Genomic DNA, 22,745 nt, shown 5'->3' with positions numbered 1-22,745 from the left:
GTGGGAGCAACCTGGACCATGCTGTGGGTGCAGGAGCTGCGGGTCCCATCCTTTGAACGGGGCCTGAGCCTGGGGCTGAGCTCCTCTTCCCTCTCTGGGTGCAGGGAGCAATGGAGTTGCAGGAATGGCGATATCAGGGTCTGGGATTTGGTTACAGAGAGCACAGCAACATCATTGTGCTTGGGACAGGGGCAGGGAGCCAGGGGAGGGAAAGGAAAGGACCTTGGAACAGGGGCCGGAGCTGAGCCGTGCTCTGCATCCTCCCGTGCTGCTGTGCTCCCGCATCCCCTTTGCGCTCCCAGCCCTGATGGTGCAATCCTGCTCCCGGTGCTGATCCACACTAAAGAGTTACCCAAATACCCCCTTGGTGCAGGAGCAGGACGACGAACACCCTTTTACTGATGTGCTTAACACACACACACACCCCCCAGTGAATGGTGCCTCTGGAGAGCGAGTGGGGAACTGCTGCTTGGGGATGACTTGGGTTCAGTGGGGATTCCTGGACCCTGGAGACAACGGCAGAGCTTTTGTCTGGGAAAAGGGGCTGGGGGGGGAGTTCCCCCTGGGAATGCTGAAGGTCCCCTGACGGGCCATCACCCTCCTCTCCTCTCCTCTCCTCTCCTCTCCTCTCCTCTCCTCTCCTCTCCTCTCCTCTCCTCTCCTCTCCTCTCCTCTCCTCTCCCTTTCGGGAGCAGCAGGAGCAGGTCAGGCTGTGTCCGTGTCCTCGTGTCCGTGTGCTCATGAAGTACCTGCAATGCCACAGGGATTCCAGCTCAGCAGAACCAGAGTCAGAGCTGGAGCTGGAACCTGCCTCTGGCCTCCTCTCTCCTCCTCCTCCTCCTCCTCCTCCTCCTCCTCTTCTCTCCCCTTCCCCAGGCTGAGCAAGGCCAGGTCTCAGCTCCAGGAGGGATGCTCGGGTCCCGCAGTGCTCCCGAGCTCTGCTGTCCCGCACAAGGCTCCCGCCGGGATGGCTTCATTCCCCCCCGCTGGGACCAGCCCCGCTCGTTTCAGGCAGCACCATTCAGCGCCCAGCACACGGCTCACAGAACCAGAGCAAATCCCTCCTGAGCCCGTAAAACCCCTTCGGTCTCAGCGAAAAGCCGGGAACAAAAAGGGATTTTTCTCCCCCCCCCGGGTATTTGCTGCACGGAACCGTTCTGAGCTGTGATGTGAAACCCAATCCCCCCAGGCAGGACGGGGCTGCAGCGGGTTCAGCGCTGCCACGCTTGGCCTTGGCTCTGACATCTCCCTTGTCCACCTTCGGCCCGGCGCAGGGGCATCGCCTCCCTTTGCTCTGCAGGCTCATCCCGTCCCCACACCACCTGCACGCTGCAGGGCAGGGAAACAGCACGAGCCACCCTCCCGTCTCCCGTTCCTGCCCCTGGAAGCCGTGGCCAAGGGAAGAGATCACAAAGCCCTTTCCCGCTCTGCAATTCCCAATACATCTCCGTCTGCATCAGTCACTGTGCCAAGGGAAGGAGATGAATGGCTGAGCCTCCCCCCTCCTGCTCCGAGCACAGGAACAAGTGTGATAAAGGAACCGGCCTCCCCGAGCATCCTCCCACCTCCCACCATGGGCTCTGCTGGTTCCTTTCCAGCTCAGCGCTTTTTCCATGAGAAAATGCCCTGGGAAAGGGACTCTTCAGTGGGGGAGGACTTGTGTCCGTGACGCCCTAAAGCAGAGGCACCAAACGCCTTTCCTTCCAGGCAGGAAAAGGGAATCTTCCTAAGACAGCAGAGGAGGCCCCTGGAGCTGCTCCTCAGCCCGGCGCATCCCATCCCATCAGTTAAAGAGCCCCCGGAAGGCAAATGAACACCCAGGAACACCATGGGTTAAAGTTACCTGGAGCACGACCCCTGCATCCTCTGGCAGGGCAGGGAGCTCTGGAAGAGCAAAGCCCAGTGGCTGGGAACTGAAGAAAGCCCAATTGTGGCTGCAGTGTGCAAAGGGAGCAAGAACCCCGTGGTGCTGAGTCCAGGGCTGGGCAGCAGCACCACAGGGACGGGGAGCTGCTGGAGCGAGGCCAGAGGAGGGCATGGGGATGAGCAGGGGCTGGAGCAGCTCTGCTCTAGAGCCAGGCTGAGAGACCTGGGCTGGGGCAGCCTGGAGAAGAGAAGGCTCCTGAAGGGGAGACCTGAGAGCAGCTCCAGTGCCTGAAGGGGCTGCAGGAAAGCTGGAGAGGGGCTTGGGACAAGGGATGCAGGGACAGGCCAAGGGGAATGGCTTGAACCTGCCCGAGGGGAGACTGAGATGAGCTCTGAGGCAGAAGCTCTTCCCTGTGAGAGTGCTGAGGCGCTGGCACAGGGTGCCCAGAGAAGCTGTGGCTGCCCCAAGGCCAGGTTGGACACAGGGGCTTGGAGCATCCTGCTCCAGTGGAAGGGGTCCCTGCCTGTGGCTGCAGATGAGCTTTCAGCTCCCTCCCAGCCAAATGAGTCTGATCTTGATTCTGACTCTTCTCACATCCAACAGGTTCCGTTGCTGCTGGAACACCTGTTAGTGTTAAAAAGAAATCCCACCACTTTTCCCCCTCGGAACATGGGAGTGAAACCCAGGGCACGGAATTGTGTTGGGTTCTTAAGGCACACAGAAGTGACTAAAGAGGATTAAGGATGCAATTCTCCCTTATGAGGACTCACTGAAGAGACAAGAGCTTCGGTCAAAGGGGTTATTTAATAGGACTCCAAATGTACACACAAGTGAGCAAGGGGCTCCTGGTGCCCCCAGCTCCCCGTCCAGGGGTGCACACAGGAGATGTGCAGGAGGGGACTCACACCACGCCCCTGCCAGGTCAGGGGAGAGCTGCAGCGGTTCAGTGACCACCACCCATGCAGAGCCGTGCTCGTGCTGCACCTTGGGCCATGTCCTGCCCCAGCTCCAGCAGTGCCTGCCCCCGTGCTGCTCGTGGTCCATGAAGGCTCCTGCCGTGCCTGGGGGCCGCCGCAGCGGTGGCGGCAGCGCAGGAACACCGGCTCCTGCTCCAAGTCCATGCGCTGGGGCTGTGGAAGCTCCGGATGAGGCCCCCGCGCTCAGCGCCTGCTGCTGGACCTGGGTGCTGCTTGCGAGCCCTCGGTGCTGCGGCCGCGGAACCCCGAGGCTGTGACCTCCTCCAGGAAGCTGCCGAAGCAAAGGGAAGGTGAGCGGGGAGCGGGGCAGCTCCTCAGCCCGCGGGGCGCAACGGCCTCGAGCCCTGGACCTGGGCTCAGGACTCATCTTCCCAAGGGAAAAGGCAGCGCCCCAGGAGCTGGTGAACAAAGGCAGGAAGAGCAGCTCCAGGCTGGGTTTGCTGCTCCCCCTCGGCCTTCCTGCGGGGAGGATGGGGCAGGAAGGGGCAGGGTGGAACTCTCCCGCTGAGGCATCCGTGCCACGGCACAGCCAGGGCAAAGCAGCCCCCTGGGTACCCTGGGGCACTGCCCAGCTCCTCAGCCTCACCTTCCTCCCACCACCACCTTCCTCCCGTCCCCACCTTCCTCCCATCCCCACCTTCCTCCCATCCCCACCTTCCTCCCATCCCCACTTTTCTCCCATCCCCACCTTCCTCCCATCCTCACCTTCCTCCCATCCCCACCTTCCTCCCATCCCCACTTTTCTCCCATCCCCACCTTCCTCCCATCCCAACTTTCCTCCCATCCCCACCTTCCTCCCATCCCCACCTTCCTCCCATCCCCACTTTTCTCCCATCCCCACCTTCCTCCCATCCCCACCTTCCTCCCATCCCCACTTTTCTCCCATCCCCACCTTCCTCCCATCCCCACCTTCCTCCCATCCTCACATTCCTCCCATCCCCACCTTCCTCCCATCCTCACCTTCCTCCCATCCCCACCTTCCTCCCATCCCCACCTTCCTCCCACCACCACCTTCCTCCCATCCCCACCTTCCTCCCACCACCACCTTCCTCCCGTCCCCACCTTCCTCCCATCCCCACCTTCCTCCCATCCCCACCTTCCTCCCATCCCCACCTTCCTCCCACCACCACCTTCCTCCCATCCCCACCTTCCTCCCATCCCCACCTTCCTCCCATCCTCACCTTCCTCCCATCCCCACCTTCCTCTCGTCCCCACCTTCCTCCCACCCCCACCTTCCTCCCATCCTCACCTTCCTCCCATCCCCACCTTCCTCCCGTCCCCACCTTCCTCCCATCCCCACCTTCCTCCCGTCCCCACCTTTCTCTCCCCACCTCCTCACCTTTCCTCCCATCCCCACCTTCCTCCCATCCCCACCTCCTCCCACCTCACCTTCCTCCCATCCCCACCTTCCTCCCATCCCCATCTTCCTCCCATCCCCACTTTCCTCCCATCCTCACCTTCCTCCCATCCTCACCTTCCTCCCATCTTCACCTTCCTCCCGTCCCCACCTTCCTCCCGTCCTCACCTTCCTCCCGTCCCCACTTTCCTCCCGTCCTCACCTTCCTCTCATCCCCACCTTCCTCCCATCCTCACCTTCCTCCCATCCCCACTTTCCTCCCATCCTCACCTTCCTCCCATCTTCACCTTCCTCCCGTCCCCACCTTCCTCCCATCCCCACTTTCCTCCCATCTTCACCTTCCTCCCGTCCCCACCTTCCTCCCATCCCCACTTTCCTCCCATCCTCACCTTCCTCCCGTCCCCACTTTCTTCCCGTCCCCACTTTCCTCCCATCCTCACCTTCCTCCCATCCCGACTTTCCTCCCTTCCTCACCTTCCTCCCGTCCCCACCTTCCTCCCGTCCCCACTTTCCTCCCGTCCCCACTTTCCTCCCCTCCCCACCTTCCTCCCCTCCCCACCTTCCTCCCATCCTCACCTTCCTCCCATCCCCACCTTCCTCCCATCCTCACCTTCCTCCTCCCCATTCCTCACCTTCCTCCCGTCCCCACTTTCCTCCCGTCCCCACCTTCCTCCCGTCCTCACCTTCCTCCCATCCCCACCTTCCTCCCATCCTCACCTTCCTCCCATCCCCACCTTCCTCCCGCCCCCACCTTCCTCCCGTACCCACTTTCCTCCCATCCCCACCTTCCTCCCATCCCCACCTTCCTCCCGCCCCCACCTTCCTCCCGTCCCCACTTTCCTCCCATCCCCACTGTCCTCCCATCCCCACCTTCCTCCCATCCCCACCTTCCTCCCATCCTCACCTTCCTCCCATCCCCACCTTCCTCCCGTCCCCACCTTCCTCCCATCCCCACTTTCCTCCCATCCTCACCTTCCTCCCATCCCCACCTTCCTCCCATCCCCACCTTCCTCCCATCCCCACCTTCCTCCCGTCCCCACTTTCCTCCCATCCCCACCTTCCTCCCATCCCCACCTTCCTCCCATCCTCACCTTCCTCCCATCCCCACCTTCCTCCCATCCTCACCTTCCTCCCGTCCCCACCTTCCTCCCATCCCCACCTTCCTCCCGTCCCCACCTTCCTCCCATCCCCACTTTTCTCCCATCCCCACTTTTCTCCCATCCCCACCTTCCTCCCGTCCCCACCTTCCTCCTGTCCTCACCTTCCTCCCGTCCCCACTTTCCTCCCATCCTCATCTTCCTCCCATCCCCACCTTCCTCTCATCCCCACCTTCCTCCCATCCTCACCTTCCTCCCATCCCCACTTTCCTCCCATCCCCACCTTCCTCCCATCCCCACCTTCCTCCCATCCCCACTTTCCTCCCATCCCCACCTTCCTCCCATCCCCACCTTCCTCCCATCCCCACCTTCCTCCCGTCCCCACCTTCCTCCCATCCCCACTTTCCTCCCATCCTCACCTTCCTCCCGTCCCCACCTTCCTCCCTTCCCCACTTTCCTCCCGTCCCCACTTTCCTCCCATCCCCACCTTCCTCCCATCCTCACCTTCCTCCCATCCCCACCTTCCTCTCGTCCCCACCTTCCTCCCGTCCCCACTTTCCTCCCGTCCCCACCTTCCTCCCGTCCTCACCTTCCTCCCATCCCCACCTTCCTCCCATCCTCACCTTCCTCCCCTCCCCACCTTCCTCCCGTCCCCACCTCCTCCCATCCCCACCTTCCTCCCATCCCCACCTTCCTCCCATCCCCACCTTCCTCCCTTCCTCACCTTCCTCCCATCCCCACCTTCCTCCCATCCCCACCTTCCTCCCGTCCCCACTTTCCTCCCATCCCCACCTTCCTCCCATCCCCACCTTCCTCCCATCCTCACCTTCCTCCCATCCCCACTTTTCTCCCATCCCATCCCCATCCTTCCTCCCGTCCCCACCTTCCTCCCATCCCCACCTTCCTCCCGTCCCCACTTTCCTCCCATCCTCACCTTCCTCCCGTCCCCACTTTCCTCCCATCCCCACCTTCCTCCCATCCCCACCTTCCTCCCATCCCCACCTTCCTCCCATCCCCAGCCTCCTCAGACCAGCTCCAGCTCTAACTGAGCCCTGTGGAAACCTCTGGCACTGCCCATTCCCACAGCTGCCCCCCAGGCAGCACAATGCCGGAGCACATGCTCCGCTGCATCCCAGTCCCTGCAGGACCTCCCAAGGGAACTTCAGGGATTCTGGGGGCCAGCCCCCACTGAACGGCTCAGTTTGAGACTTAGGCACAAGTCTGACCTCTGAAGCCAAGTGAATGGCTCCACAAATGAGAATCTACAACGGTTCAGTGTGAGCCCAAATCTGCTTCCGCTCCTGTTCCATCCCTAGGAGCAGAGCCAGGTGAAGCACTGACAGCCTGGGGAGTCCCGTTCTGGAATGCTGGGGTGCAGCTCAAAAGCCTTCTATGGACACGGCTGAAGTCCCCAGCCCTGAGAGCCAACCCCTTTGGCAGCAAAGAATCCCGGCTGCGTGGGGCTGGCCTCGTCTGGAGCACAAACCAAGCATCCCCTCCTGCTGCTGCTCCAGCTCTGGGCTGCTGGAACACGATCATGGAAGCCTGGAGAGGTTTGGGTTGGAGGGACCTCAACCCCTGTAGGCACTGGGAGCTGCTCCAAGGTCTCCCTGCAGCCTTCTCTGCTCCAGGCTGAGCCAGGCAGGTGCAGACCCCTGCGTGGGGAAGGCCCCTGCTGTGGGGCACCCCCAGGTTTCGTCCCATGGGGTTGAAAGCATCCCTGCTCAGTTCCCCACCAGCAGAGTGAAGGAATGAGTCAACCTAGAGACTGGCCGCATTGCCAGAGAAACCAGCCTCCTGGTAACACCAGAGCCTATGTGGGAGCGTTGCTGTGGCTCTGCAGAGCCTTCAGCTGCCTCCCGAGCTGCAGCCCTGGTGCTGGGGACTGCAGTGAGGGAATGCCATGGGACACAGCTCCATTGGGGGCCACTCATCACAGCTCCTGGGGCTGCAAACACACAGAGAGGTTCAACCCCGTGTCTTGTTCTGGGGATTGCATCAGAACCCCCAGAGCGTGAGCTGCAGGTCAGGGAGGGGATGCTCCCCCTCTGCTGCGTGAAGGGGAGACCTCAGAGCAGCTCCAGTGCCTGAAGGGGCTGCAGAAAACCTGGAGAGGGGCTTGGGACAAGGGATGCAGGGACAGGCCAAGGGGAATGGCTTGAACCTGATAGAGAGGGGAGACTGAGCTGAGCTCTTAGGCAGAAGCTCTTCCCTGTGAGGGTGCTGAGGCGCTGGCACAGGGTGCCCAGAGAAGCTGTGGCTGCCCCATCCCTGGCAGTGCTCAAGGCCAGGTTGGACACAGGGGCTGGAGCATCCTGCTCCAGTGGAAGGGGTCCCTGCCCGGGGCTTCAGATGAGCTTTAAGGTCTCTTCCACCCCAAACCATTCCATGATCTCACCACCATTAGAATCATGCATTGTGGGGGGGCTCAGCTGGTTCCTAAGGGGGGTACAGGAGCACTGCCTGTGCTGGTCACTGTGATCACAGCAGTGGAGCCATCCCTCCTCCAGCTCCATTTGCAGGCATTCCTCAGGCATCCCAAGTTCCACACAGGGAACCTCTTGCTGCTCTTCCCCAGAACCCCAAGATCCTGCGAGGAACACGTGGGCACCCACCACTGCATCCCAGCTCCGGCTGGGAATGCCCCTGACAGGGTGAGCATCAAAGCACCTGCAGGACCTGCCCTGACGGCTCCATCTCCAACCCCTCCCTCTCTGTGCAGGGAGGAGGACCTGGGGCTGGTCCAGCCTCCCCCTACCCAGAGGCCAGTACCCAGGGAGGGCTGCACCAGTGCAGGGCTGACTCGAACTGGGTAAGTGGGTCAGGCTGGGTATCCCCTTGGATTAGCCACAGCAGCTCTGTGCTTAACCTGTGCTCTGCCTGAGTCAGCCCCATGCACCAGATGTTGATCCTCCTCCTCCTCCTCCCAGGCTTCCATTTGTGGTGGATTATTGACCATGGTTTAACCCTTCCTCCTCCAAACCCAGCAGAGGCTCCTTGAATCCCATTTTCTTTGGGAAGCAGAGGGAAGCTGGAGCCACTGGCTCTGGCTGCCAGCCTGGAGAATCAGGGAATCCTGGAATGGTTTGGGTGGGAAGGGACCTTAAAACTCATCTAAAGCCCCGTGCAGGGACTCCTTCCACTGGAGCAGGCTGCTCCAACCTGGCCCTTGTGTCCTAACTCCACCAGTAATCCCCCGGCCTCCCTCTAATGAACTGTTGCTTATTCCTGCAGGATTAGGGTTGATATGTCACCATAAACAAGGAGATTGTTCTATTAATGCTCCGAGCAGCCCATGTAAGCACACTAATCCCCTGCTTTCATTGTTCTTACCCATCCAACTTCAATTGTGCTCAACATCTGTGGTGGGAGGGTGTGGGATGGCTTAAGGGGTATCCATTCTGCTGCTTCACAGAGCAGGAGACCCTGCAGGCCTCTGGAGCTGGTGATGGTGCTGGAGCTGGGGCAGCTGATTTGATTGAGGACCGTCTGTGTCGGCCTGTGTGGCACTGAGTTAAAGTGGGGGTGAGAAATGCTCTGCGTAGGGATGGGAGATGAACCGTGATGTGTTTGTAAGGAAGGTGCCAAGGCGGGAGCAGGCTGGACCCGAATCACTCTGTGACTCCAGGAAAAGCCAGGATTCCTCCCACCAGACACCTGGGTCCTCCCTCCCTTCGCTGCACTGTGCTTCTCACCCCACGGACAGGGTCACTGCTCTGCCTGCAGGAGCTGCTCAGGCCACGCTTCCCTTGGGAAAGGCTTGAGCTCACTGACTCAGATATTCCATTATCATTCCCGTGGCCTCTCAGCATCTCATTCAAACCACCAGAGAAAAGCAAATCCCTTGGGACAGGGCTATTCCAGTTTGGAGTGGGACCCATCCCGGCGTTCCCAGGCAGGACCTTGTAGCTGTCAGCCCTAAACCAGCACCAGCCTTTGTTTGCTGCCCACTTTGAAATGCAGATTTTGATAGAGTCACCTTGTTCTTTCTGTAAGTAATTCAGAGGCTGCACCAAAACGTGGTCATGGGAGAAGCCCTCAACTGACTGATGCTTGTTTCAGCTCAAACCTATGGAGATGGAGGCCAACAACAGAGCTGCAAATCACAGAATCCCAGCCTGGTTTGGGTTGGAAGGGACCTTAAAGCTCATCTAAAGCCACAGGCAGGGACCCCTTCCACTGGAGCAGGATGCTCCAAGCCCCTGTGTCCAACCTGGCCTTGAGCACTGCCAGGGATGGGGCAGCCACAGCTTCTCTGGGCACCCTGTGCCAGCGCCTCAGCACTCTCACAGGGAAGAGCTTCTGCCTAAGAGCTCATCTCAGTCTCCCCTCTCTATCAGGTTCAAGCCATTCCCCTTGGCCTGTCCCTGCATCCCTTGTCCCAAGCCCCTCTCCAGCTTTCCTGCAGCCCCTTCAGGCACTGGAGCTGCTCTCAGGTCTCCCCTTCAGGAGCCTTCTCTTCTCCAGGCTGCCCCAGCCCAGCTCTCTCAGCCTGGCTCCTATGGGAGCTGCTCCAGCCCCACGGCCTCCTCTGGACTTGCTCCAGCAGCTCTGTGTCCTTCCCACATGGAGGACCCCAGACCTGCACTCAGCACTTGAGCTCCATCAGGGAGGAGAGACAGCCCCTGCTCAGAGACCTGCTGCACACACACAAAGGACACAGCTGCCCCGGGGCACCCACCAGCCACCAGCAAAGCTGGGGCAGGCACCCAAAACTCCAGCCACCGTGGCCCAGCCCTCCTGCTCACCCCACTGCTGACCTTCTCCTTCCATCGCTGCAAGGCCAGCACCAGGCAGGCTCACATTGATGCTGGTTCAAGTTTGATGCAGGCTGATGTCAAAAGCAGCCTCCAAATGCACTGGGACACTATGAAGTGACCCGAGTGGATCGGAACCAGGCTGTTCTGTGTCCCTGCAAGATGACGAGAGACTTCGCTTGTCTCTTCTCATCAAAGAGCAGCCAGGACATCTGCTCATCTCTTCTCCTTACTATTTCTAGGCTTGGCTACAACAGGATTTGGTTCAAAGGCTACTTTGTGAAGCAGAAGGTCGAGCAAGCTGGGTAATTTGGGCAGGAATCAGTCGATATGTGGGCTAATACAGACTTGCCTTTGTAACCCAGTTCAGAAAAGCAATTTACTTCTGGGTTAGCATCAGCTCCAACCATCTGACATGAAGCTAAAAGGGCTGATTTCAGAGCAGACACTGTGAATCTGGAGGCTTTGGGCATTTTAGGATGAAAAAAGCCACTGGATTTCCTTGTGAGGGACTTCAGCTTCCCACTGCAGGCCTGTGCTTTGGGGTGAAGCTCTCCTGCCACCCCAGCCCAGGGCAGCTGCTGCACAACAGCTTCTCTCCCAGCACCTGGGTGTCACCAGCTCCGTGCTGCAGCACATGGGGGAGATGCCACATTCCTGCTGTCACCCTCCCTCTGACACCCCAGGGGCCACGGCCACATCCTTAGGGATGTGGTTGGAAGGAGCAAGAGTTCATCCTCCTGGGCTTGGCCAGCAACAAGCTGTGCTGACAGAAAGCAACCTCCCCTGGGCTCACTCAGTTGGGTAAACTGGGTTCAGGGGACATTGTTTGGACACCAGATATTCCATAGGGAATCATGGAACCACAGAGTGGTTTGGGTGGGAAAAGACCTTAAAACTCATCTAGATCCATGGGCAGGGACCCCTTCCACTGGAGCAGGTTGCTCCAAGCACTGTTGAGCACTGCCAGGGATGGGGCAGCCACAGCTTCTCTGGGCACCCTGTGCCAGCGCCTCAGCACCCTCCCAGGGAAGAGCTTCTGCCTAAGAGCTCAGCTCAGTCTCCCCTCGGGCAGGTTCAAGCCATTCCCCTTGGGAAGGCATTCCATACTGGCAGGAGCTGGAACATCCCAGACACAGGGACTGAGGAGATGAGTGAAGCTCAGTGTGGTCCGTGCTCAGATCCTAGAGGGACCAAGCCCTTACAAATGTCTGGCCTTCCAGGAAAGGCAACTGGAAGCACACAGCATTCCAACAAGGAAAGCTCTGTTCTCCAGGGAGCAATGCAGAAGACACAGCCAATACTCTGCAGGCTGGTGGGTGGCAGAGAGCCTGCAGTGGAATCACAGCACTTGAGCTAATCATAGGTACCTTCACTGCTAGCAAATGCACTTCTCCAGACTCCAGCAGGGGCAATGAGAGCACAGCCAGGTCTATGCAGGTTTGAATCCCCGTGTGCTGCACCAGCTTCTCATTCAGAGCAGAGTACGTGGTGAATTATAAGCAGGAAAACCCACACACATCTGCTTCCCTGCCCTTGAGCTCCAGAAAACACACATTAAACCTTCAGCTTGGCGACATTAAACCTTCAGCTTGGCGACATTAAACCTTCAGCTTGGCGATACATCCCTCAGGCACAGTGAGCAGGGCTGGGCTTGGACCCTTTACACACAGCTCAAGCGGGATGAAGATCCCTCAGGAGCTGCAAATTCCTGCTCCTGTCAGCGGAATCCGGAGCAGAGAACCCGGGGTTACCTCTTGGTGTTGTGGATCGTGGTCCCACCGAGCACCACGCGGACGCCCGGGTTGGTGCGGTTCAGGTTGTAGACAGCCAGCGCCTCCTCGTAGGTCGCCCCTCCAATGATGAACACGATGATATCCTGGGGCCTGCATCAAGATGCAACCATGGCGATGGGATCAGACAACACCCAGGGATCAATCCTGCCCTCCCCAGGCAGTGCTGAGGCAGCGATCCTGAGCACGTCCCTCCCCAGCCCAGGAGGGATGGGACCACGCAGCCCATTAAATCCCTGCTCCAGCACTGGCTCTCCTAAACGTTTACACGAGGCGCACGCGGTCCTCAGAAGCCTCCTCAGCAGCACCCACCCGCTGCAGCCCGCGGAGCTCCTCCGTGACACATCCCCAATGTTTAATGCATGAGCCAGACGCCGGGGAATCAGGAGCAAGCCAGGAGTCACCCGAGGACAGCAGCGATGCTCCAGCCCTCCCGGGCTCGGTGTGAAGGGCACAGCTCAGCTGCAGGCGGCTGTTACCCTCCCTGGCCAGCCTACAGCCACTGGATGGCAGAGGGAAGCAGCATGAGGGGAGAGGAGGGGAAGGAGAGAAGTGCCTTTGCACAGCACAGCACAAACCCAGCCATATGCTGTGCACATTCTGCCTTCAAAGGAAACTTGCAGCTTCCCCCAGCACCCTCCCCAGCCTCTGAAGTTTTCCACTTGCAGGGATGTGCTTGCAGCCCCTAAACCAGCTCTGCTGCCAGCTACAAGCTGAGAGAACCATTCCTGCAGGATCTCCAGTGTGGATCCCACCCAAGAGAACCATTCCTGCAGGATCTCCAGTGTGGATCCCACCCAAGAGAACCATTCCTGCAGGATCTCCAGTGTGGATCCCACCCAAGAGAACCATTCCTGCAGGATCTCCAGTGTGGATCCCACCCAAGAGAACCATTCCTGCAGGATCTCCAGCGTGGATCCCACCCAAGAGAACCATTCCTGCAGGATCTCCAGCGTGGATCCCACCCAAGAGAACCATTCCTGCAGGATCTCCAGGGTGGATCCCATCCAAGAGAACCATTCCTGCAGGATCTCCAGCGTGGATCCCATCCAAGAGAACCATTCCTGCAGGATCTCCAGTGTGGATCCCACCCAAGAGAACCATTCCTGCAGGATCTCCAGCGTGGATCCCATCCAAGAGAACCATTCCTGCAGGATCTCCAGCGTGGATCCCATCCAAGAGAACCATTCCTGCAGGATCTCCAGCGTGGATCCCATCCAAGAGAACCATTCCTGCAGGATCTCCAGCGTGGATCCCACCCAAGAGAACCATTCCTGCAGGATCTCCAGCGTGGATCCCACCCAAGAGAACCATTCCTGCAGGATCTCCAGCGTGGATCCCATCCAAGAGAACCATTCCTGCAGGATCTCCAGCGTGGATCCCATCCAAGAGAACCATTCCTGCAGGATCTCCAGCGTGGATCCCAACCAAGAGAACCATTCCTGCAGGATCTCCAGCGTGGATCCCAGCCAAGAGAACCATTCCTGCAGGATCTCCAGCGTGGATCCCATCCAAGAGAACCATTCCTGCAGGATCTCCAGCGTGGATCCCATCCAAGAGAACCATTCCTGCAGGATCTCCAGCCCATGGATCCCATCCAAGAGAACCATTCCTGCAGGATCTCCAGCGTGGATCCCATCCAAGAGAACCATTCCTGCAGGATCTCCAGCGTGGATCCCATCCAAGAGAACCATTCCTGCAGGATCTCCAGCGTGGATCCCATCCAAGAGAACCATTCCTGCAGGATCTCCAGCGTGGATCCCATCCAAGAGAACCATTCCTGCAGGATCTCCAAGGATCCCATCCAAGAGAACCATTCCTGCAGGATCTCCAGCGTGGATCCCATCCAAGAGAACCATCTCCAGCGTGGATCCCATCCAAGAGAACCATTCCTGCAGGATCTCCAGTGTGGATCCCACCCAAGAGAACCATTCCTGCAGGATCTCCAGTGTGGATCCCACCCAAGAGAACCATTCCTGCAGGATCTCCAGCGTGGATCCCATCCAAGAGAACCATTCCTGCAGGATCTCCAGGGTGGATCCCATCCAAGAGAACCATTCCTGCAGGATCTCCAGCGTGGATCCCACCCTGTTGCTCATCTGCTTGAGTTAGAGCAGTCAAGTCTCTTCCCAACAAACCTGTTGCAGCCTCAAAACTCCCCTCTGCTTTCCAAGCAGGTACCTCTAGAACACAACCACTTAGGCGGTGGAAGCAGCAGCTTCATCTGCTCTGTGTAAGCTTTGCATCAGTGACAAAGCACATGGAGCATGAGACTGGGATGACCCTGGAATGCACCTGAACTCTGCTTCCTCCCTGCTGAGAAGCCAACTGGGCATCCCAGCGATGAACATCAGGGAATGGGCCTCTAGGGCTCCTCAGGTGAGCTCCCAGTTTAACAGCTGAATATTCCAGCACTTCACACAGGAGGAAAAAGCAACTTCCTTGAATAACCAGGAGCCAAAGTTTTGCCTTAGAAAACACCCATGGAAAGCAACCCCTGCTACGGAGGAGCTGGAGGATATGATTCAGAACAGGACCGCCCTCCCTGTCCTCCAGGGCAGAGTGTGTGAGCTCAGCTGAGAAAGCATCCAGCCAAATGGCTCCACATTCCATGCTGCAAGCTGCTGCTTCCAAAAAAGGAGACCCGATCCTCAGTGCCTGAGGGAACACCTCACCCATCCCTTCAGCTGGGTGTCAGCCAAAGACATGTCCAAAGGGTTCCAAATGCTTCTCCTCAGGCAGTCAGCAGGAACACTCACCTTCACAAGATCACAGGCAGAAAGACTGTGTCCAGCCACAGAATGCTCTAAACTAGATGAGAAACTAGCTCTAACCTGAGCTGTGATGGGCCTTTAGACAAGGGAACTTCCTAAGACGTGTCAATAAGGAGGTAAATAACTGTGGTAACCTGGGAGGGACATAGGATGAGCTGAGCCTGGATCCCCAGGGACCTTTTCCTGCTGTTTCCCAGGCTGCTGCCTGGTTCTGGCCCTGGAGGCCCCAGGGTTGGTTTTAAGTGGAGCAGTGATGCTGATGGGCTGGGTGCAAACCTGCTGCTCACAGACCTAGCAAGGTGGAAGGGACTGCAGGCTTGAGGGATACAGGACCAGGATGAGGTTTGTGGGAAACAGAGGAGAAGCAAAAGGAAGCAGAATTCCTCACTGCTCTCCCCTAGGAACCCTGTTCAGTGCTCTGCAAAGAGCCCCTTTCCTTCCCGCTGAATCCGGACCAGGAGCTCTTCCTCCCTTTCAACAACGATGCATTTAATACAGCAAGAAGGAAGTTCAAAAGAATCCTTTCCAATTCTTTGCTGCTCAGGGAACTGCTTCCCTTTGATCACAAACCACAAAGCTTTGGGCCTGGCCAGGCTGAACTCCTGCCACTCACTGCAGCACCAGCCTCTGAAGGTAGCGCAGCCCCGCTTGCCTTGTGGAAGGATGGAATCCTAATTCCTCACTCAAAGTGGTCTGGCACTAAGGCAAAACCAACAAATGGGCTTTTGCTTCCAAACCTGCTTGCTGAAACCTGGTTTAGATGAGCCTCCATCTTCATGGTATTGAAGAGTCAGAGCTAACACAGGGCTGCGGCCCCCACTTTATGCAGCAGGTAAAGACCAGACCCAAGAGTCTTTAGGTGCCTATTTTTGGTCAGCTGGGAGTTACAAACCCTCATTCTATCAGCTCCCAAGTCTTAAACCCAACCAGATCTCCCATTTCCACCAGGAAACAACCCTCCTAACACAGAAACCACCCTCACAACCACATGCCCTTAGGCTTTGGGTCATTTTGCAAACATCTGAGCCAGCAGCAGCACCAGCGGACCCGGCCACTGTCCCAAAACCAATCCCAGACCATAGGAAGACCTTGACGAATTTAAAGGAAAGACGTTTGGAAGCTCTGCCTTTGTATTTTGGGATTTACTTTAACAAAAGTAGGGCATTCCCATCTTTTAGCTAAGAGACAGCCTGTGGGGAAGAGAGGGAGGTGAATGCTCCATCTCCCTTCATCCAGCTTCTGGTTTCCTTCAGTTTGAGGTAGGGATTAACCTTTCTTTGCAGGTTATTTGGAGCAGGATTCTCAGGGGCAGGTTCCTGGGCCCCTTTGCCAGACACATTTCAAGAGGAAACCAAGTGAAAGAGCTCAGGAAAAGGGAAGGAGGAACTGAAAAGAGAAGCTAAAGGCAGAAGAGCATCGCTGTTTCTGGCTAGCTCAGGCTGGGGGTGCCTGGATGCAGTTCCTGCTGTTCTGCAGGTCTCAGTTCAGATCTACCACCAACTGCATAATCAACCTCCTCTGGCTGGGCTGAAACCCATCTCAGTCAAGGGCTGGCCTCAAGGACAGTGGTTCTGTTGCTGTTCACAACTATCAACCCCCCCAGCCACCCTACCCAAACCCCACATCTGATGTTAAAGGGAACATGTGGAGCAAGGCCGATGGGGTTTCTTTTTGGTCTACCAGGGCATACTAAAGGAACTGTCTCTTGTCTGACTGCAATTCCTTCTCATTCAGGACTAAAATGACATTGGCAAAGATCCAGGGAATCTCTGGGCTGATTCTCCCCACGGATCACCTGAAGGAAGCAAAGCAATGGCAGGATCTCCTCCTCCAAGGAAACTACCACTGGGAGGTTCATTCCCAGGGAGGAAACTGCGGTGCCAAAGGAAGGATTTGTCCCAAATGCTGTCCGAGGAGGACTTATCCTCTCCCTACAGATTCATTGCCCTCACTCTGAGGCCTGTATTTACCTCTCATGACTCCAGTGACAGCAGATGAGCTGAGCTCCTGCAAAGTCAGCTAGAAGCAGCTAGGGCTCTTTTCAATCCCTGTTATTAGCCATATTCAGCAAGATCCTGTTCTCCTCAGGAATAGCAACTGGCTCAGAAGGGAGAGCTTTGCAGTTGGACTATTTTTGGGACTCTCCAAATAAACACCAGATGGCATGGACTGAAGTTAGGGGGCACGTTGGAATCCAGCATGTGAACATCCTGGCAGCAACGGCTCCATCTTTTACCTGAGCCCTTACAATGGCAATGTCACATCTTGGCCAGCAAGAAAAAGACAACCTTGATAGTCCTCTCCTTGGGAATACAAGAAAGACCTACACAATGAAGCCATTTCTCTGCCAAGCCTAAACCTTGTTCAGCTACAACAAAGCAAGTGGCCACACGGGAAGGAGCTGCTGTTAGTTCCAAGCTGTGCCCCAGCAGGCCCCACATACCTGTCACGGAGAGTGTTGGGACCCAGGTAGGGATACTGGCTGTCCTTGAGCTTGCCTTTGATGAGCTGATCTAGTGTCTCCTGCAGGAGAGGCTGGTGCTGGGTGTACACATTCTCAACCCCCTGCAGTGTGAGAGAAGCTCTTGTTAGGAATTCATCCAGCAAAGGCAGCAAGAGAAGAGAGAAGGTGGGCAAAGGCAGCATCTGATGGCTACATCATGTGCTCACCACCAAGCTCCAGCAACTAACTCCCATGGGCTTCAATGAGAATTATGCCCTCAAAGCCCAGTGCATTTCCTGGTGCACCTCTGACATCCCTGCTCTGTGAAACAGCCATCACTTCATCCAGGTCACATCCATACCTTCAGTCCTTTGAGGAACTGCTTGGTGATGGCTACAGCATCCTTGGGACTGAAGAGGTCACTGCCCCGGACCCGTTTCCCTCCATACTCCACAACAGCAGACACCAGCTGTACAGAGAGAGGCAAAACCAGACCCCTGTTATCCTGGGAAGCAGCTTCCAGGCAGTTTTTGTCCAGTGAGGCTCAATGCAGGTACTGGAATGAGAACTGAGGAGTCAGGGAGATTGCTTGCAAGCGGATAATGCAGCAGAGAGGCAAAGAGGGAGAGCAGAAGCATTCCCCATACCCAGTGAGCAGCCAGTCTGCGTGACACTGCCTGCAGGAGGAAAGGGGCTTCATTTCCATAGTCTGCTGCAGTGAGAGCAGATCTTCCAGACAACGTGACATCATCCTGCTTCTCCTCCTCCTCTCCAGCTGCTCCCTACACTTGCCAAGCCACCCTCTCCCTCCCAGCCCAGCTCCTTTTGCAGTCTCCAGAAGTCCCTATTCAGCAGGAGAAAAAGGGTGGGGAGGTGGAGGGGAAGGAGGAAGGCAGCATGTCCCAGGCCCTGTTTACCTGCCACAGAGCCCTGCACACTGCCACCTCTGCCCTACTCAATCCTTCATGGAATCATGGAATCAACCAAGTTGGAAACGACCTTTAAGCTCATCCAGTCCAACCCTTACCCCAGCACTGCCAAGGCCACCACTAACCCATGGCACTGAGGGTATGGGAACACTTGCAGGGACGGTGACTCCAGCGCTGCGCTGGGCAGCCTGTTCCAATGCCTGAGCACCCTGTGGGGCAGGATTCCTCAGCTCCATCTAAACTTCCCCTGGTGCAGCTTGAGGCCGTTTCCTCTTGTCCCATCCCTTGTCCATAACACCTCTCACTTTGGAACTGGAAATTCAGCCTTTTAAAGGCTGAAACTCCTGCAGGCCCCAGCCAAGCTCCGGGTTGTGGTGCTATTCAACAAGAACTGTGTCCAACCAACCAATCAACTCCACTCCACTTAATCAGAACCCCCCTGTGCTGGGCAGCATCAACAGGAGGTGAGCAGCAGGGCAGGGAGGGGATCCTGCCCCTCTGCTCTGCTCTGCTCTGGGAGACCCCCCTGCAGCACTGGGTGCAGCTCTGGTGTCCTCAGCACAAGGACATGGAGCTGCTGGAGCAAGTGCAGAGGAGGCCACGAGGATGAGCAGGGGCTGGAGCAGCTCCCATAGGAGCCAGGCTGAGAACATTGGGGCTGCTCAGCCTGGAGAAGAGAAGCTGCGTGGAGAGCTCAGAGCAGCTTCCAGTGTCTGAAGGGGGCTGCAAGGATGCTGGAGAGGGGCCTTCATCAGGGACTGGAGCGACAGGACAAGGGGTGATGGGTTCAGACTGGAACAGGGGAATTTAGGTTGGAGATAGGGAAGTTTTGCATAAAGGGACACTGGGATGGGTTGAATGGAGAAGCTGTGGCTGCCCCATCCCTGGCAGTGCTCAAGACCAGGTTGGACACAGGGGTTTGGAGCATCCTGCTCCAGTGGAAGGGGTCCCTGCCCATGGCAGGGGGTGGAGCTGGATGAGCTTTAAGGTCCCTTCCAACCCAACCCATTGTCTGATTTCCCACCTGAGCCCCGGTCCGTGCAGCTGGAGCAGAAATGCAGCCCTTACCTTGCGGTACTTGTCAGCCACCCCCCTGTTCCTGAGCTCTGTCATCAGCCCGGGCAGGCTGTTGCTGCTGTGGCGCTCGTAGTGCAGGGCATAGAGCATCACCAGGCGGGCAGCATCCAGCTCCGTCACCTTGGGGTTCTGCAGCAGGCGCCGCACGTTCTGCACCGGGACGAGGAGCAGCGTTAGCACACAGGCCTCCAAAGGACATGGGGTGAGGCTAACAGCAAGCCTGGCAACAGAGCTGCTCCCGGGGGGGGTGCAGAGGGAGTTACACTGGGCCAGAACCACACAAGGTTTAAGGGAAGTACAGCAGAGCACAAGTTGCTCTGGGCTCTTTAGTGAAGCCTTGTGAAAGGGTTTAGATTCACAGATTCAGCTCTAGATGCTGTCATTTGTTTGAGTAGTTCCAAAACTCCAGGCTAAAATCCTGGCTTTCAGGAGGATCCCCAGGAATTTTACCTGGGTAAGGACAGGAATCCACCTGCAAGGGGAGGGAGGGAGTCCCACAGAGACTCTGGCTGCTGGCAGTGTAGTGGCAATGCCTATGGAAGCAGGAAGAGTGTGAAACAGAAAAGCTATTGTCCCTCTGAGGAGATGGGCCTCAAACCCTCCCATTCAGCTCCAAGGGCTCATGTACTATGTCAGGATTAATAAGAGACCAAGGGCAGAAGAACCAAAATGTGCTGGGGCCACCACAGGAACAGCAGTTGCTGAAGTTACAGCAGGGGGGGAACAATTCTGCCTTTATTTCACGCACTGGCTTATTCTCCATTGTGTCTGTGGCCTTGCCCCTTCCACTGCCATTAGGAGACTGCAAGAGGGAGCAGCCTGGGGCAGTGCAGCTACAGAGATGCTGATTCTTATGGAGAAAGAGCCCCCATTCCAGAGTTTTGCATTTATTTCCTATAGCTGCTACATGTTTCCAGTCCATCTCAGTTAGAAATACAATGGAGGCCTTCAGGCAAGTGGCTGTGAGTAAACTGCAGGCAGCTTCTCTGCTTTAAAATGGCACAGATACCAAGCTAGTGCAGATCAAGACCTCAATTAGCCCCAAGGTGAGCTGCAGGAAGCACCCTGCCATGCCAGGGTGGCAGTGGGTGCAGGCTGACCTGCCTGGGGCTCTGGCCAGTTCCCAGCTCTCTTCCCCACAGCGCTGGTAATGCACCAGCATCATCCCACAGGCTCACATCACCCCTTTCTCCAATGAATCAGAGATAACTCAAGAACAGACAGGAGGAGACCAACATCTCCAAACTGCTCTCCAAAGCCAAGCCCCTACATCCCAGCATTAATGCTCTGTGCCTTGCCAATACCAGGTTACAGCACAGACACCATGGGCTAACGGGTTAGAACTCAAAGCGTCTGACTTTGAAACTGCAAAAGCTTGATCCAGAAACAATCATAGAGCAGGAGAAGCTCAGAGGCTGTGTTCAGCAAATGCATTTGATGGTTTGAGTCCCACTCCAGTACTTAGTCATCTAAGTTCTACCAAATATAAGCTATGGAACAACATCTCCATGCTCACAAGTGTCTGTAGCTGCAATGACTTCACCAGGCCTGGACTGATTCACATCAGCTCAGGAGCTGCTAATAGATTACAGCACTTGAAGAATCTAATATTATCTCCTCTAGCCACCCACTCGGAGCACAGAATAACAAAGCTGACATGGATTTCAAAGCTGTTGGAGACACTAATCTTTATTTTCTAGCCTAACTGTGTGAAGGAGTCCATTACGTGGTGGAACTTCTGCCTTAGCTACCAAACATGAAGGAGCTGGCTTTAATGCCCAGTTACTGGTTGAACTCTGCTGTACCACAGTCACACCAACACTGCTCTTTGCTCCGAGTAGGCAGCAACCACTCATCACTGCTGTCAGATACTAGGTCAGGTCATGGAATCCAACCAGCCAGCATGGGGTCAAGACTTCAGTCTTTCCTCAGCTATAACAGAAGCCTGTTAGGCTTTTTCAGCCCCCTCTGCCACAGATATCTTTTCTCTAAGAGGCTTTAAAATACATTTTCAAAGAAACAGATAAAAAAAAAAGGTGAGAAAATAAAAGGAAAAGGTAAAAGGCAGCTCCTCAGTCGATAGCCTGGTTTAAATTCCATTGCTCCTCCCCAAACCCAAGCCTCTGAACAGGGTTGTTTCCCTGGTGCCTGCCAGGAGCCAGCTGACTGCGTACAATGAAGGCACACTGCATTGTGAAATGGGAAGGCAGAACTTGCAAAGATGCTTCTCAAGCCAGTTATTAACTATGATTCATCCCTAGCTGAACCGAACAGGGAGGAGAAGAGTCATTCTCCCATCTAATGGGCCAACCCTGCAGGATAGCTACAAGCAGAACTCCCACTGGCTTGCAGCAGCAAACCTCCATCAAGAGGGGAGTTCCAGGATCAAACCAGCTCGGTTCAGACAAAGCATCAAGACAAGGAGCCCGAGGTACCTGGAGAGCACTGGAATGGTCATTCTGGCATGCCAGCTCCTGCTCCACCTCCGACACCTCCAGCAGGTTCCGCTCAGCAACCAGGCGTGAGAGCTCCCCCACCACGGTGACGTGCTTGGACACTGTGCCCGACATCTTCTTGAACTGAGGGTAGTTCTCCACGAAGGCCTGCCATAGGGAAGGCAAAAGAGCTGCCCTTCAGGAGGAAAGGGAGCCAGCAACAAGCTGCTCGGCATCACGGAATCCCACACTGGTTTGGGCTGAAGCGACCTTAAAGCTCATCCAGCTCCAACCCCTGCCATGGGCAGAGACCCCTTCCACTGGAGCAGCTTGCTCCAAGCCCCTCTGTCCAACCTGGCCTTGAACACTGCCAGGGATGGGGCAGCCATAATCAATCCAAGCAAGACAAGCTGTAGGGCTCTGGGGTTCCAGCAAGCTCTAAGGAGCAGCTTAGGAAGCAGGCAGGAGGAGCAGTGGCCTATGGAAGAGCGTGGCCTTCAGCAGAGAATCACTGTAACGAACACAGCACAAAAAGGAGGTTCCCACTCCCCAAAACTAGCACGCCACAGACACCTGGGCTCTGGGCACTGGTGGTGAGGGCTGTCAGTGCACAGAACGTGGTGACCTGCATGATTCTGCAATGCATGCCCAGTCAGTTATGTGGAGATTGTCGGTACCTTCATATCTGCTATGGATTCCAACTTCTGCTGCTCCTTAGGTTTCCTCCTCTGGAAATCCTCCATGAGGTTCTTGATGTTACTGCCAATCTCTGCGAAGTTCAGGTACATGTTCTGTGTGGAACAAGACAAGGACCTGACAGAGCTATCCCAACACGAGTCCTGATGCAAGCAAACAAGGTGGCACTTGAGCACTGCCAGGGATGGGGCAGCCACAGCTTCTCTGGGCACCCTGTGCCAGCGCCTCAGCACCCTCCCAGGGAAGAGCTTCTGCCCAAGAGTTGATCTCAATCTCCCTCTGGCAGGGTAAAGGCAGTAAGATCCCACTAGGAACCTACATTGGCATAGAACTCATCATTCTCAGCAGACAGCACCACCTCCCGGAGGTCTTTGCTTATCCCCGGCACGCGGGAGAGGTCGATGCGGTTGTTGTTAATCCCCAGCAGCTCATGAACCATGGCCTGGTACGTCCACTAGCAACGAAAGAGAAAGGCAAATAGTAGAGACACCTTCCACCAGAGCAGGCTGCTCCAAGTTCCATCCAACCTGGCCTTGAACACTG

The 22,745-nt window shown here is 56.7% G+C and overlaps 1 protein-coding gene across 1 annotated transcript in view; it reads right to left on the bottom strand.

Moving 5' to 3' along the window:
• Positions 1-2,967: 2,967 nt before the first annotated feature.
• VPS45 (vacuolar protein sorting 45 homolog) overlaps positions 2,968-22,745 on the bottom strand; it is a 36,067-nt gene continuing 16,289 nt past the window's right edge. The window contains exons 9-16 of the mRNA XM_057421837.1: positions 22,522-22,656; positions 22,184-22,297; positions 21,507-21,674; positions 19,063-19,221; positions 17,427-17,534; positions 17,066-17,187; positions 11,810-11,941; positions 2,968-3,115 (exon numbers count right to left, since the gene is read on the bottom strand). Coding sequence (XP_057277820.1) covers positions 3,028-3,115; positions 11,810-11,941; positions 17,066-17,187; positions 17,427-17,534; positions 19,063-19,221; positions 21,507-21,674; positions 22,184-22,297; positions 22,522-22,656 — 1,026 coding nt within the window. The 3' untranslated portion in view covers positions 2,968-3,027. The remainder of the gene's footprint in view (positions 3,116-11,809; positions 11,942-17,065; positions 17,188-17,426; positions 17,535-19,062; positions 19,222-21,506; positions 21,675-22,183; positions 22,298-22,521; positions 22,657-22,745) is intronic.

Source organism: Pezoporus wallicus, unplaced genomic scaffold, assembly GCF_028554395.1.
Source record: "Pezoporus wallicus isolate ANWC-B61680 ecotype Strahan unplaced genomic scaffold, APGP_CSIRO_Pwel_v1 contig_9473, whole genome shotgun sequence".
NCBI classification, from domain to species: Eukaryota; Metazoa; Chordata; class Aves; order Psittaciformes; family Psittacidae; genus Pezoporus; species Pezoporus wallicus.
This window is presented reverse-complemented; position numbering and strand designations above follow the sequence as displayed.